This window comes from Carassius gibelio, chromosome B21, assembly GCF_023724105.1.
Source record: "Carassius gibelio isolate Cgi1373 ecotype wild population from Czech Republic chromosome B21, carGib1.2-hapl.c, whole genome shotgun sequence".
In the NCBI taxonomy this organism is placed as follows: Eukaryota; Metazoa; Chordata; class Actinopteri; order Cypriniformes; family Cyprinidae; genus Carassius; species Carassius gibelio.
This window is the reverse complement of record NC_068416.1, coordinates 19,334,628-19,351,800: the sequence shown is the minus strand read 5'-3', so window position 1 is coordinate 19,351,800 and position 17,173 is coordinate 19,334,628. Positions and strand designations below refer to the sequence as shown.

The window sequence follows — 17,173 nt, the reverse complement described above, 5'->3', positions numbered from 1 at the left end:
AAATAAGGCAGAATTCACAAAAGAATGACGGTATCCTGAAGGTTGCGATGATTGAGGACTTGCAGCCGGTGTCCTTTTGTTTCTTCTGCTTGTAATCCGTCATAGTCATTCTTAGTTCCTCCTCGCATTGATTCAAATGAAGATTACAACTCTAAAGTAAAAATCCTAAACCTCAGGTCTTCTCTTTTTTTTTTAATATCAGATCCTGTTTGTCTTTCAGCTTGTATTAAAAGCTTGTTTTAAATAATGTCACCTGTCGGAGGTAAAGCAGTGCATCAAAGCGAAATAAACCCTGTGTAATCTGTGACTTATCGCCTAACACGCATGTAACCAGATTACATGCTTTTTAGCTAATTGTGGGTCAGAGTTGGAAACAACATTGTCGTCTCCTGATTGAACTGATAAGGCTAAACTCGTAAATTATAGATCACGGAACGTTTTCACCCAACATTGCACCTTTTTTCCCCGCCAGTTACGGAACTGTGTCCTGTTGGAACATCCATTATGAACTGGTAACTGTGTATTGGAGCGGAGATTGTTATCTCTGATTAAATCATCTTAAACTAGCAGCAGACTCTTCACCAGCAGCACATAGGGTGGCTTGTTTTTTGACTGTGGTGGTTGGATGATTATTAGTTTTTTTTAGCTGGTTCAAGGTGATCATTAATTGATCCAGAATGTTTTTTATCTGGTTCAAGCTAGTCATTTACTGGTGCAAGCTGGTCTAAGATGGTTATTAGCAAGCTGGTTGACCGTCTTAGACTAAACAAACCAGCAATAATCTGTACTAGTGGTCAAGCTGGTTTTTATAATGGGTTGTAGACCAGCTTGGACCATCTGATAACTGGAGTGAAAGAGCAAATGGCGTGCTTGGGCTAGCTAGAAACCAGCCCCCATGTTAAACTGGATTTTCTAGCAGGGTATTGAGTAAAGATGCTGTTTTAGGGGTGTTAGTTAAAGTTGGCATGTAAACATGGCCAGGATTTGTACCTAGAGTGACAAACACCTCAGAGCAAAAGTGAATTTTGAACATTTCACTTCTCTGCTCAGTGTTGTGTTTAGAATTTAATCTCACTAGACAACAACGACAGCTGCAGTTTGCAGTTTTAATGCTATTTGAAATCTGTGTTTTATGTGCAGAGAATTGAAAGTGGTCACAAATGTGTTTTACAACTCCCCTCAGACAGAACTGTATTTGTAAAAACTCCATTTTGAGCACGTGTTTTGTCTCTGTGCAGGAATACACCGGAACATTTTCATTTTCATTAGCTCCGTTGCCTTTTTGAGCACAGTGGTCTTCTTTTATTCATTTTCTTGCTGTGGACATCCGGTCTCTCTATTAAACTTAACAAGGCGTTTGAACAAGAGTTTATATAAACTGTTTATGCATGTGTGTGTGTGCGCACATGATCTGTCAAGATCTGTGCATGAACGAGTGTTCTCATAATACCTGCATCTACAAGTGTGTGTGTGTGTGTGTGTGTGTGCATATCCCACTGCGCTTCTCTCCAGGAAGAGAGCCTAGAGACTTCCTGTTTGTGCTAAGAGCAAAAGGAAGAGCCCGAGAAGTTAAAGCAGACACAAATGTGATAAAAACACACCCACATGCATACACAACTTCATAATGTGCAATACTAACACACAAAAAGAGTTTACTGGTATTCAGCTTATGTCTCACTTATCTACATAATTTTATTATATTCTTGAATATTATTTACTTCTTTAAATGTAGCATACAGTTTTTTTACAGATTTTTTTTTTAGAAATGTTCAGAGGGTATTCATTTTATCAACAATAATGGGAATAATTTTTTTTTTTTTGTAATTTAAATATTTTTATAATTAATGTTGGTGGAATGTGTGTGTTTGTGTAAATGCTAATTTCCCTCCGAACAGAGCTCAAATAGTTTATTTGAAATAAAAGTTTATCTTTGTGATGATTTTTTTCTTCTTTAGAGATTCTTCTTAACAATAATAAAAATAGCAAAAAATTAAATAAAAGTCATTGTGATAATTAGTTTTTATCTGTAATTTAAACAAACATTTTTGTTGGTATGCATCACATGCCCCTAAAACAAACACACCATTTATTTCAAGTAAAGTGTAGTTGTCTTTGTAATGCATATTCTTCTTTTGCAGAGTTTTTATTTTTATTTTTGTCATCAGTAACAAAACGGAGAATAAAAAGAAGGTGTTGTCTGTGAATAATTTAAACATCTCGTATAGTTATTTTAGTAAAAAAAAAATAATCTTTGTGATGTCTTTTATCTTCAAAGGTAATTTTTTCAACGATAATGAAAGTGGCCACAGCATGATAATAATTAAATGTTTTTAAACAAACATTTTTATCAGTGATGTTGTTGACAAGATTAACACTGATTTTTGAGTCCTCTACATATACACACTTTCATACGTCACACGAACAAACCTATATTTTGCCAACAAATGCATAAAAATGCTTTCATTTCCCCAGATAATCGCTTCAGTCATTGGGCCTTTTTACAGTCAAACTAATATTCGTTCATAGCCATTTCCACATCTGTTTCCAAATACATGTGAATACAGCAAGCCATTAAACCTTCACTTTTCTTCTGTACCACAAAGGAGCTCTGCAGGCTGTCATTTATCAGGACTCTGGGCTCTTTGTTGTAATTGACATGTAATCCGTCGGGCCTTTTCAGCAGAACAGATGTCACAATTGTTGGTGCCGTTGCTCATTGCTTGAGCTCATTGCTTGGAGGGAGAGTTTGCAGAAAAAGCAAAAGTGGTTTAAAGCCTATCCCTTTGTACATTTCCAATCACAGGCAAACAGCAACAGAGGCTTTCGCAAGCTTCAGATAACGCACTTCATCGCAGACACCGAGTCGCTCTGGACCACTGAGTCAATAGAGATGCTGCGGGCTTTTTGATCTCCTCCTTTTGTTGATAGAATGAGTGCCGATCGGTTCGAAAGACATTAACCTTTGCCTTGTGGGTAATTCCCATTTATCTTGCCTCATTGTGCAGTTGATTGGCTGAACACAGTATTAATACGGACGCAGGAGAGGAGAGACTGACTCACGTCTCCAAGCAAGCAGCCGAACACCAGCTGATTCCTTCTGTTTTCAAGCCTTCATCGTTTCATTCCTCTTGGCTGATATCTTTCTATTTAAAGGGTGCAGTTGTGAGTCCCAAATTGTTTTAAGTACACTTCTAGGTGGTTTGGTTACTGGCCCAAATCGATTATATTTATTCACTTTGATTCTTCTTCCAGTGTAATTCCATGAGAATGTTTTATCGTCCATTAAACGAAAATGTGTTAGTCTGATCGCTTGTAGTTGACGTTCTTCATATTTCAACCTACGAATGGCTTACTTACAGTTCTCGCTGCACATTAAACTGAGAGAAAGTGTTTTAGCATTAAAATATGACACTTCATCTTTAAAGGCAGGTTTTTTGATCATTCGTTAATGGCTTTTTTTGTGACAGGTGGTTTAGTTCCCTCGCAACACTGAGAGATGTTTGTTTTGTGTTCTGTGAGGCACTTTTTTCCCTTCACCTGCTTTTAACGCTGTCAATTAAAAATGATTTGTGAGACTCAAGTCGCCATGACAGCGCTCTGGATCAACAAATTATTTTCACTTAGACAAGTAATCCGTCAAGTTAAATAGGACGCATTACCGATTTAAGATTCCACTGTCACTGCACGTATCCGTGTATTTGTGCACATGTACTTGAGCTCGTTTGTCAGAGCTGCCAATTGAATTCAGATGCCAGGGATAAATATTTAAAAGGCACAATGTCTTCTGCCTAACACTAGAACTATCTTATATATATTATCCAAAAATATAATATAATATAATATAATATAATATAATATAATATAATATAATATAATATAATATAATATAATAAATTCACTTATTAATATGTCTATTTACGAATTTGTGTAAAATTTAAAATTATGTCTTCTATATATATATATATATATATATATATATATATATATATATATATATATATATATATATATAATATTTTGTTACTTTGATACAATGATTTATTACATAAATTGGATTTAATCTATATTTAACTCAGGAGCTGCATACAGTGAAATTACTTAGTCACTAATGATGACATTTCCCACTCTGAGGTCTCGCTGCTTGGCCCCGTCAACACGGAGGTCTCCTGCTGCATGCCTGACTCAATGACTCAACGTTTAGCCCTCTCAACCCTCCTGAGACATCAGATGAGGGTCGCTGAGGGGCCGTGACCCTTAAACCTCAGTCGCTCTGTTAGCCTCTGTCAGTGTGAAGTCATACACTCCTCGCTGTTTGGAGAAGCTATGACCTGGGTCTCTCAGCTTAACGCCTTGGCTGTCTCATCTTCCTTTCTAAGGTGGAAAGAGCAGGAAAAGAAGGTAGAAGAGAGGTGAGGGGGGCTTGGGAGGAGACTCCGATAGTCTACCGAGGATTGTGGGAACTCGGCAATAAAGGCTGAAGCTTAATCCCGCGTAAAGCTGTGTGTGTGATTGCAGTGCTCACACAAACCTTTCGTGATCATTAGGAATGAGTTGCATGCCTGAGTTTGTTTCGTTAAAGGTTATTTCTGAATAGTTTTGCGTTTTAATTTTTTTTTTACATTTCTAAATCATAGTTATTTACTCTTATTTAGCATTCATTTGCGTTTGAACTGTGTGTGGTCTGATGTATTCTGAGCGTTGTTGTCACTAAACACTCCCAATGAAGGCCTGCATCTGTTTGTGTGTGTGTGTGTGTGTGTGTGTAAGCTTTTTTTTCTTTTGTGCCAAGCCTTTACTGGAATTTGGAGCAGGAGTTGATCTTGTTTTGCTGCTTTATGAGTCTGAGTGGATGTCTGTAATTGAGGTTATGGGTGATTAAACTCTCCGTGCCCCACACAAACCTCTAACCAGCCATCAGTCATTGTCACCCGTCGTGCTCTGCGCTCAGCCTGGGACTGACTGACTCACCGTGGACCCCCTTCCACATCGGATGCTTTGTAGAGTCAGATTGGCTTCAAATCGAAACAGTTTAGTCTAACATTACGACCTTATGTGTGTGTATATAGGGATTGTTTGTGGTGTTTGCCTTCTCTGTGCATTTGCATGTATTATTCCAGAGGGTTAAAAGAATAACAATATTAGGCTTTTAAACAGTGCACATTCGTATACATGCGAGTTGCATTTATGTGTTTATTTAAAATGTAATATAAATTTTCTGATAATCTTATTTTAAGTACTTTTCTTTTAAAGACTTTTTTGAAACTATTTTTTTTATGACATTATGTAGCACTTGAATTCAAATCAAGACTCAAAACAATAAAACTATATATATGTGTGTGTGTGTGTGTGTGTTTGTGAGATAGAGATGCATGTATAATAAGGGTGCATACTGTTTCTATATTGTGCATGAAATATGTTTTGTCTTCTGCAAGTTCTCTGGTGTTTTGTTTGTGTTTTTGCATGTGCATGCACGTGGTATTTTTGGTATTGCGATTGCCAGAGGCATGATGATGTTTGCTGGCCTAATTGGCATGTTAACGCAGACGCTGTGGGTGGGAAGGGATATGCTGGAAGCTAATGTGTCTTATCAGGACAGGCGGTGAGTGACCGCAGTGGGAGACCTGTCCTCCTCGGCTCCAGAACCTCAGCTGCGTCTGCAAGGCCTGGGATTTATACACACACACACACACACACACACGTGTCTGCGCATACATGCCTGTTTGTGTAGGGGCAGAGGGGGGTCTCTATGCTTTGATAAGAGTTTGTTTATGATGTGTCGGTTGGAGTGTAGCTGTCTTCATTAGCCTTGTGTGAAAAAGAGGGGTGAGTTCATTGAGTCTGGCAATATGGAGTCACTGCTTATAGTGTGTGTGTATAGTGTGTGTGTGTGTGTGTGTGTGTGTGTGGATTGTTGGGTTAAGATGTGTGTTGTTATTATATATTTGTTATTATAATCATGTTAATAATGTTATTAGTATTAATTGTTATATTTCTTTTATGTATATATATATATATATATATATGAGAATGAATAATATAAATATTTTTTATGTATTTTATTTGTAAAAATATAGTGGATTAAATCATACAAACTGAACAAACAATGCCATTAAAAACCACCAGTAAAATTATTTTATTATTATGAATTTTTTTTTTTTTTTTTTTTTAGATATTTATTGACTTGGACAAATAGTCATGAGGGTCTCCAGGGATGCATTATTTTATATTTATATTACATTAATAAATAAAAAAATTATATGTTTTTTAGTCACTTGTTTTTGTGAATCAAAACAGCCTTTAAAGTGTTCATCTGTAACCATGTGAGCTCTTCAAGTGAAGCTTTAGCACAGTGCCGCTGGATTTCCCATCTTTTCTTTTAATGGTATTTTTGGCTCTTGAATATTGGAGTTGATGTTCTGCCTTTCACATCACAGAAGCGTGTAATTTTCTATAATACAATGTCACGTCGCTCGTTTCAGCTACAAGAGAAGGCATGTAATGTGAAGTTCATCCTTTTCTTCTGAGTCATATGTCAGAATCGTTCTTTTAATCTGCCGTCTTACTGTAAGCCAGAGCGGTAAAAGCCCTTACAACTTGTGGAAAAACCCTGGCGAAAGCTACACTTTAATGTCCTTTTCAGCTGCTTTTTGTGTTTTTTGGCCTCTGTCCAAAAAAAATGGAGGGAGAAGGGAGGAACAAAGCCCAGGTTTGCCGAGTGCCGGTCGACGGCCCCTCGGTTTTGCTCAAGCCGAAGTGTTTGAGAAGCTTTAGGTGGTCTGATGTTGAGAGTTTGTGAAGGTGTGTGTTTTCAGACCACTCCATGCCTGGCATGAACGTCTCTCGCCCCACAGCCCAACTGTAGCCAATCAAGACTCAGAATTTATGGGCATATTCCAGCGAGCCAATGAAAAACACATGCCTGCTCAAGCATTTCCCCAGGTGCCAATCACAACACCTCGTACTGTTGGTTTACATGAGTTAGCCAGTTATAAATTGGGCACAGTGGGCCCTGAGGAAGCATGAAATATGAATTAAATAAAATAAAAAAAACGGTTCAGAAAAACGAACAGCTCCGCGTTACATCATGAAACGCTAATGTTCCTGTTTGGAAAAACAGCCGTCAATAACACTGAGAAGTCATTGTTCTGTAGAGAGAAATGAAAATGTGACTCATTGAATTCAAAAGCATTTACAGTGTTAAAAAAAAAAATATTTTAAGGACGGCTGGTTTTAAAGTGTGTCCCTGAGAGAAAAAGTGACACAATCTTCTAGTTGAAATAAAAACAGTTATTTTAGCCCTGCCGTGGGCCAAAAACACGCCAACAGTAAGCCAAAATGTGCTTCTGTATGCAGCTGACTCTTGTTGTCTCTCGTATCTCCTGTCCTTTAGGAATAAAGAGGACATCTGACATCCCTCTTGGGCAGATGACGAGTGTAATTCACTTGGACAGGTTGAGCTTTTAGGCACATGTACTTCTTTTGACATGGCGCGGACCGAGCTATCCGTTTTCCTGCCTCCACTTGATCAAAAGTGCATTTGGTTTCATACGTCCCTGTGCTACAAAAGCTGGCATTTATTGCTCTCATGGTCTATGTCCAGTTGAACCAACAGAGCCCTCTTTTAAGTCGCCCTGAGGATGATTAGCCATAAGAGGGGCGAATCGTTTGAAGTGGTGATTTTTTTGGTGCAGTCTGACTGGAGTTATGAAAACAGTGGTTTGTTTGCGTCCACGGCACGGCTGTGAAAGGTGTCAAGAGACAAAGATAATTGGACATGAAGTGTTTTACAATGAAAAATGCATAGGAACCAGAGTCAGCATTCACCTCACATCGCTCGGAATAAAAGACTCTTTCTGAACCCAGTTTATCCCGGGCCCCAGGGGACTCCCTCAGATGAGAACTAGAGAGAGACAGAGAGCGAATCCCTGATAGTGAAGTCAAAACTCTCATTTATTTTGAGAAGAATGGGCCCCACAAAAATGGCTATGATGGTGCCAATTTCTGTGATTTGGTTACTTTTAGAAAAAAAATTCCACAGTGGGTGTTTTTCTACATTTTTGATGTTTTTAGGTATTTGACAACCTTTTCTGAAATAAAAAATAACCTAGTCACAAGGTCTTAAATATATAACATGTAACATTGTTTTAGTACATTTGCCATTTATAGCAGTCATTTGTTTATTTTTTTTAAATTCCATTATCAGAAATGTATATAATAACTTATACATAATTCGATTTATTTATCATATTATATTAGATAGATAGATAGATAGATAGATAGATAGATAGATAAATATAAGAAATAGATGTATAAAATTTGAACAACAAAAGAAATATATCAGCATCTCTGAAATTTCATCAGTTTTTTTTATTTTTATGAGGTGTACAGCATGTGCATGTGTTTGTTTGCTTGTTTTGGAGAGGATGTGTTTTTGGGAAGGAATCTCATTATTCATAAAGAACATACTTTCCTCGCTAATGTCGGTCGTTTGTCTTGGAAGTGCAGCCCGCTGGGTTCCATGTTGTTGTTTGTTTGTTTGTTGCAGGCAGACGGGAGGATGGTGGGAGAGGATTGCAACCGCACTTTCCCCATGAGACATATAGCACACTTCCATATACACACACAAACACGCTTGCACGCATACACGCTCTGCCCCCTCCGGTGCGGCGCACGCATTCCCCTCGGCCTGCAAAGCTTCTTCCTGTCTCACGTAGACGCATAGTTTCCCAGAGCAGACCCTCCTCCCTGCTCTCACCCCAGGGGTCCGCACAACTGTTCTCCACTTTTCCGGGGGGAGGAAAAGGATGACTGGTGTGGCCCACCCCCGCGGTCTCCGCAGTTCTTTTAGCAGCTCGCCAAAACCCAATCACTCCCCATTTGGGTTTCATTAACGGGACCCGAGCAGAACAGAGGACAAAAGAAAAAAATAATCATAAAATGGAAAGAGAAAAAGATTTCAAAGGCTTGTTACGCGGTCAATAAATTCAGGCCTTTCCAAAAAAGTGCGTCCTTTGTGTTTTTCCAGAGCGAAAACCAAAAACGAACCACGTTTAAACATGTCTGGCTGTGTGCGATAAAAAGAACTTGCGCTTTTATATAGAGCATGATATTATCTTCCCAAAGCAACCTTATATGTGGATGGACATTTGTCAAGGACATGCATTACAAACAAACACTGCAAATGTTTTTACTCGCACATTCATGCCACTGAAATGGGCCTCGGTGCCAACTGTAACACTCTTGCACATAACTCCCGCGCTGGCGGCACTCGGAAAGATTTACATGAATTAGCAAGACCTGTTCTCCCGATACACTGCAGAACAGAAAGTGAATATGGTTTCTGTCTTGAAATAGCTGTCCACGCACATAGAGAGAGAGAGAGGAAGTGACAAATTCCACAGTGTACTGCCATCAGCTCAGCAGCCTCACTTCATGTAATAACCATCAAATTGAATCACAGCCATCTGATTGGTTGACACCCCCCTCAAATCCAGACTTTAGAAGCAGTAAGTTGCATATTACGCTTTATTGTTCCTTCCGCCGTTGTCTGGTTTTGTTTCCCTTTTTTAATTGCCACGAGTTTATGTATCAACACGTGTGCTGAAAAGAGCTGGTGTTGTAGCAGCGAGGGCTTCTGGGATGTGTAAAATTCAAGCGCCAGACCACCAGACTCCCCTCAAGCCCCATAAAGACGACCCACTGCTCCCAGCTAAGGAAACGCTGGAAAACCAAGCCGCACAGCCATGGCTGCAGTCCATCTCAGTTAGTTTTTATGGAGTCCTTTTACCTTTAGTATGATACTGTCATACTTTAGAAGACATTTAATGTTATTGTATTGAGCATGTTCACAGAAACCAGAGAAGTGCATGATGGATGTTGTGTATGAAGTAGGGCTTCCATGATTACTCATTTTTGCTCAACTTTTACTCAACTTTTCAGACTTGTTAATACCAAGGACCCCCCAATGTGATGATCCCTTTAGACGGACTCCCTTCCTAAAATATAAAGGTAAGTATGAAGTGAAATAGTAAGTGTAATTTATTATAAAGACAGCATTTTGTAAAAATAAATGTATTTACTGCCATGTTATATTGTACAAAAGCCACAATAAGATCTGCAAAATTGTATTATTTTTATTAAATTATTCATTAAAATGTATTTGTTGCACCATTCACAGTATATAAAGATCTTCTTTTTATTTGTAAGTTTTTATAAATTTTTAACAGTTTTTGTCATATTTTACACTGAAATGTTTTATTGACATGAATAAAAAAAGAATAAACAAACTGATTAATTAATAAATATTCTGCCTTCTTAATGCAGAATTAATATTTTCATCTTCATCTTAACATCTTAAGTTTTACAGTCTGAAAATGTTCCCTTATTTAAATAAAATATTAATAAAAATATTTAATATAATATAAACATTACCTGTAAAAAAGAAAATGAATACATTTGATAAAATAAAACATTTCTCATTTTCATTGTTTTAAATTGATGTACTAAAATAACTAAATCAACTACAATGAAAAATATATGCTTAATATAGTCAAATAGAAAACACTTATTAAAAAATAAATATTAAAATTAAAATAGAAAGTCAGAATATAGTTAAAAATATTTACAAAAATATAATAGTATACAAGTATCTCTTAAATAACACTGACCTTAATACAAAGTAAATATTTTTCAGATATCTTATTAATAATTTACTAGGGATGCACAATATTGATATTATTGTACAATATTTTTAAAGTAATTTTGGCCGAAAGCCAATATAGGCATTTCATGGGTTTCTTCGGGACATATTTGTTTCAGCGCAAGAGCGCCCTCTGGTCTTTGGATGGAGATTTACTGCTGATCACAGAACCGTGCTTCACTGAAACAAACGCATGACAATTGCAGCTTCTGTCGAATCGCGATGACCTTTAAATCAAAACATACTAATTATTTTATTACCTCAATTACTGCTTTATTTAATCAGAAACAGTCTAAATGTTATTTGAGTAAGCTATTTTACTTTTAATGTAGTAAGAAGTTGGCCAACAGCGCCACCTACAGATTAAAACTCTTTACCAACTGGGCATTAGGACCCAGGGGAGGCTGACATTCCAGCTGCTGTTGCTGTACCTGCACCTGCACCTGCTTACTCTTTACTCTATCATACACGAACACGTAATTCTGTACATGCTTTCACAGATTAAATGCAGCTATCCAAAATAGTGAATCTAATCGTCATTCAAACAAAACTTTGCTTCAAGAATGAGCCACACTGGAGAGGTGATCTAATCATTAGCACACCCCGAGTACATGAGTTAAACGGATACTCCACCAAAAATATACATACATAATACAATTTTGTCATTAATCACTTACCCCCGTGTCATTCCAAACCCGCAAAAGCTTTGTTCATCCTCGGAACACAATTTAAGATATTTTGGATGAAAACCGGGAGGCTTGTGGCTGTCCCATAGGCTGCCAAGTAAAATACTCTGTCAGGGTTCAGAAAAGTATGAAAAGCATTATCAGAATAGTCCATCTGCCATCAATGATTCAATCGCAAGGTTACGAAGTGACGACAATACTTTTTGTAAGCAAATAGATAAAAAATAACGACTTTATTCAACAATTTGTCTCCCCTGTGTCTCTCCACATCACCGTGGCGCCATTTTGGAAAATATGAGCTGAACGCATGCAGCTTACGCTCTTCTGTGTCAGCCGCGCTACAAGGATACGTTTTCTACTTCTATTTACGCTTTGATTTGAAAGAAAACAACATATCCTTGTGGTGCTAAGCTGATGTGGAGAGACAAAAAGGAGACAAATTGTTGAATAAAGCCTTTTTTTTTTTTCGTACAAAAAGTATTCTTGTCAGCATTTTTCTCATTGCGTCGTTGCCAATATTTACACTTAAAGCCATTATCTGCTGATTCCGATGTCAGTCCAATAATATTGTGCATCCCTATAATTTACGTTAGGACATAATGTCAATGTGAAGCAATTTATATAATTTAGTAAACAATATGTTGTCTTTATAATATCATGATAGTGTTTTCTCACATAAAAAATGAGTCTTTAAATTTATAGCTGCTTTTATATATTCGCAAAGAGGAAGCTAATCATTGTATTTGGTTGTCCTTGATATTAAAGTCTGAAAACCGCTTAACTTTTCGGTGTAACCCCAAGCGTAAAGTTCCTCTCTGTATGTGGTTTTGCCAGATAATATCATCCGAGCGCATGCCTGCTTTGATTCAATCTCCTCAATTTGCACAATCCCATGAGAAAGTGGAAAAACTGAGTTAAACCTACACTTCCTGTTTGTCTGTGGTGACGAGGAGTCAGATCTTCCCCTAGAGAACTCTGACCAGGAAAGCCAAAGCAGCGCAGTTCTCTAATAAATCTCTAATGCCCTCCATTTGAATAAAACCCTTCATTTACCTCAGCGGGCCATTCTGTTAGCATTAAAGCCAGCACCACGGGACCCATTCATATTCGCGCATTATTGCGAATTCATTTGTGTATTTCAAATGAATGCTTTTTGTTAGCGTCTCATGCTGGGACCCCAGCTGCCTGTCTTTTTTGTGTGACATGAGTGTTTTGTGTAGATTTTGCTGTCAGAGAGCAGAGGGATCGCAGAACCCCTCTGAGGAGTGATGGGAGTCTCGCTCCGGCTCTCCGGGGAGGGATGCCACAGGAGGCAGCGCGTAATTATCCTCCCTGTCATGTCCCGCTCCCACTCTAATCATGTCCTCGACTGTCAGAGCGCTCTCCTGAGGAGATCCCACTCTTGCTGCGCAGGCCACCACTGGCACCACTTCGCTGGGTCTTAAATAAGCCCGCACCCTCCTGCTAAACTCATTTGATTACTTTCAGCATTATGCAAGGACTTGAAATATGCCAGAGCTGCGCCACAAAGGCTACAAAGGGAAGCAGATCTCTGGGGGATGAATGGAGTTGTAATGATGGAGGTTTTCTGAGAAAGTCTTAGACAGTTTGAATCAGATCGAGGACCTGTGTGTGTGTGTGTGTGTGTGTGTGTGTGTGTGTGTTAATGTAGTTATTAGTGGTGCTTGCTATTCCTAATGCCAAGTATTAAACTTTTGTATAACTTGTCTCGTACATGTGCTACACAGATGAGTGATGGCATCTAATCATACACCTTGTTGAGAAGGGGACTATTATAAGTGTTGAGTGATTGGACTACTTTTGTTTCATTGACAGGCAGAAATTTTATATATTTTTATATGTACTATTGTTCAAAAGTTTGGATCGGTGAGATTTAAGCACAGAAGAAAATAGTATTATGACATTTTCTCTCTTATGATGGTTTCAAATGCAAATTATTCCAATCGTCAGTGTCACATGATCCTTCAAAAATAATTTTAATATGCTAATTTGGTGCTTAAACTTTTTTTAAACAGCGGTTTAATATAATATATATATATATATATATATATATATATATATTTTTTTTTTTTGGTGATTGTGATTGATAAAGTTTCCTGACCCCAAAAGTCTATTTTAATACCTAATTTTACTGTTATCATATTTTTAAGTCATATAATATAATATGGAAAATAAATACATAAGTTATCCTTAGTTTTATATAATAATGGATCTTTCATTTTTATTTTTTATTTTACAGTAAAAAAAAAAAAAAAAAAATATATATATATATATATATATATATATATATATATATATATATATATATATGTATGACACAGACGAATGAATGAGTCATTAAAAAAAACATATTCTGAGTCATTTGCTTGTGAATCAGACTATATAAATCATGCTATATGGATGGCATATTTGAACTATGTTTTCATGAAGTGGTCAGGTCTTAGATGGTATCTGTGAAATCAGAATAGCATAAACTGTAAGTCATCCAGAGGTACACTGTGTAGGGGAATGACGAGACACTTATCCCATGAAATGAGACACTTATTCCACGAGATGAAATGATAAACATTATTCAGTAATAAACCTCATGTAAACACTGCAGAAGGTTTTTCCACAAACTCAACTGACAAGTTATTGCACAAAAATTTTAAATAGTATAAATAAAAATAAACAACACATATCTCTTTAATGTGGAAGTGCAGCAGTCAGTGAAATTTATCATTTAGTAAACTGATTTCCACTTGAGTAAAAAAGTATATATAATAAACACAATTAATGTATTAATTTAAAAGAATAAAGCAGTGGTTCCCAAACTGGGAGGTGCAGCCAGGCTGAGGGATAGTTAGGGCCTGATGAAATCCCATTTTATTTTTTCATAAAGTCTGTTTATTTATATTTTTAATTTTTTTTAATTGTTGTGTATTGCTTTTTTTTCAGTTAAAATTTTTCGCAACTCCTTTTTAATATTTCAATAACATTTTATCAATTATACAATTGATAAAAGCATGTCTAATTAATCAAAATAATCAAAATTTTCACAATTTTACATCAGTGTATTAAAATCTTAACACAAATGACAAGTTTAGGGACCTGTGAATTTTTAAACTTTTTCTCACTATATTATTTATATTTTTTATTGTTACCTAATTCTGTTTTAGCATGTCTAATTATTTGAATGTATTAACAACTTCATTTATTAATATTTATTTTTCTTAAAGTAGCCTTATTAATTTTTTTCCCCTCAAAATGTTGTGTATTTACATTTTTATGGTTATCACAATGCAGGCATAAAAAGATTATTTCATTTATCATTTATCTTTTAATTACTGAAAATTAAGAAAACTTATATAAACTTATTTTTTGGCAAACAAAGGGGATTTACTATTAATATTAACACATGGAAGAAATGTTGTCTGATTAATCCTTAAAAAATAATGTTTGTTTAATTTTTGTAGTAGTAGAAGTAGTAGTAGGCTGTGTACATTCTACTGAAAAATAGCACCAGACTTTTATTTTGACGGGTTGAAATGAATAGCTTTACAGTTAGTGATATGACGCTAGTTTTACTCAAATCAAATGATAAAGTGCTCATGAAGTGACTCTCAGAGCAGTTCTCGAGATGATGTTGTTCATGTGTTTCCGTCCTCATTTAGTGAGATGGCAGACGCTGAAATCACAGCGAGCGTACTAAATTTTTTGTGTAGTAAATGAAACAACTTCTGCGCCATTCATTAACGGAGACACATGCAGGATTCATATTTAAATCGACTTTTGCGGCTTTATATTTACAGATACATATCGGCATTTGATTTAAGTCTAAGGACCTACTTTTGATTAATTTATTCAACGTTTGACAAATTCTGTGAAATTCCACGTAAAACCTTGAATTCTGTTTTTATGACTGGATAAAGACTTAACTGCGTAATTTTCCCACTTATCATGCGTCCACTTGTCTGATGTCAACATAAAATATCTTATTTACCACCTCTGGTGAAAGGACCAGTGTAATGCAAATATATTTGAAAGGTCTGGGCGAGGATATCGCCACGTTCTCGTGATACCAGTTAGATGCCACGAGATCTCGTCACACCCCTAACTCTGTGTTTGAGGTGCATTTTATGTGTTTTTTTAAACATTGTGGCTGCATTGTTTTGCAAATGAATTGTACATTCCCCACCCTCCCAAAATTATTACTTCTAAAGGAAGCAGGGACAGAGCTACATCAAAGTTTCTGATGTTTTGTGTGTGTGTGTGTGTGTGTTTGAACCCCCCCCCCCCCCCCCTTGCACAGTTGGCTTCCTTCCACAGTGGACCATTAAATCAAAGCAGCTTTAGTGAAAAGTAAAAATAACATTCTATGAGAATTGGCTTTGTGTTCATAAAGACAAGGCCATAAGCAGAATGTTTAGTTGTTTAGACAAAGTGTGTGCGCACAGGGTTGCATGTTCTGGATTAAGTTAAAGAGAACAATTAGGCCGTATCAGAGCGGCGTGATGTTTGCAGCGGGGCGAGAGGAGCGATAGCAACTGCAATCTCCTCTTATCTGCCCTCATACTCAGCCAAGTGCGTCTCCTCCACTTTCTCTCCTCTCCTTTAGGTAAACAACATCCCTCGCTTGTACTGTACACCACAAAAAAACTGACAGCTGAGTTGAGCTCTTAATGATGGCAGTTCTAGAAGCAGACTCGTGAAAATAAGACGTTAGATCCATCAAACTGTGGGTGGCAATTTACCACACTCAGCGAAATCCTCGTGGGCAGTCTAGGGCTTTTTCCCGTGAATACTCATCCAACATTCATTATTTTGTTTTTCTTTTCACTTGTGTGCTGTTGTTCTGTGTGTCTTAATGCGTGTTGATTTAGAGGCCCTGGCAAATTCATCATTTGGAGTAGAAACAGAGGAATCGCTGTTTAAACTGCTCTTGGGTCCCGGTACGCTTGCGGTTCCGCTGTCAACTTGCATCTTGTCCGGTAAAGATGCTTACGACGAAACTTAAAGGCTCTCTGTCTGTGGTTGTTTCTTCAACTATGGCCACTTTTAGTTCTGTAGACTCTTGAAAAATAAACTTTTAAAACTCACTTTTTCCCCTTTCGCTTGTTTAATTTATCCAATACAAATGTAAATGATAGGGCAAAAGGAAAAAATGTTTATATATATATATATATATACATATACAATTTTATTATTTTTTACAGCAATAAAATAGCTGAATCTGCGGTCTTGCTAAGGCAATCTTTATATCTACAATTATATATTAGCTTGATTAATCTACATATATTACTTTATATATCCTAAGCACACATTTAAATATTTTTTTATAATATTTCACACTTATCTGCATAATTTCCCCAATTATAGCTTATTACAGTTTTATTAGAAATATATGTATATTTTACAAGAAAAAACATGCATACACACACGTACACAATATATGTTATATAGATTAAAGTATTATAGAGAAAAAAATGGATATTTCTCCAAGACAAATGCTAATTTTGTCTATTATTTTTACTAAAATGACAAGTTGATATATTGTCATTTACACAATAAAATGTATAATTTACAGTAAATAATATCATATTTTATCTCATGCTTAGTGTTATTTCCTTGGTAAGCAAGTATAAAATTTACAAATAATTGTATTTATTATTTATTTATTTGGACAGGTTTCTGGGAAAGGGATAATTGTTTTGGAAAAAAAAAATGTAAATATATTTTTTCACATAATGAAAATATGAAGTCATATTAATAATACAATCGATTTTGA

The 17,173-nt window shown here is 36.4% G+C and overlaps 1 protein-coding gene across 9 annotated transcripts in view; it reads left to right on the top strand.

Annotated features, from left to right (window-relative positions):
• Nucleotides 1-17,173, top strand: part of LOC127985863 (retinoic acid receptor RXR-alpha-A) — a 143,431-nt gene that overhangs the window by 84,618 nt on the left and 41,640 nt on the right. For 5 of the 9 annotated variants that reach the window (XM_052588056.1, XM_052588058.1, XM_052588057.1 and 2 more), the window contains exon 3: nt 9,940-10,008. The exons of the other annotated variants lie outside the window; for them this stretch is intronic. In XM_052588056.1, coding sequence (XP_052444016.1) covers nt 9,940-10,008 — 69 coding nt within the window. The remainder of the gene's footprint in view (nt 1-9,939; nt 10,009-17,173) is intronic. 9 annotated transcript variants of the gene reach the window in all.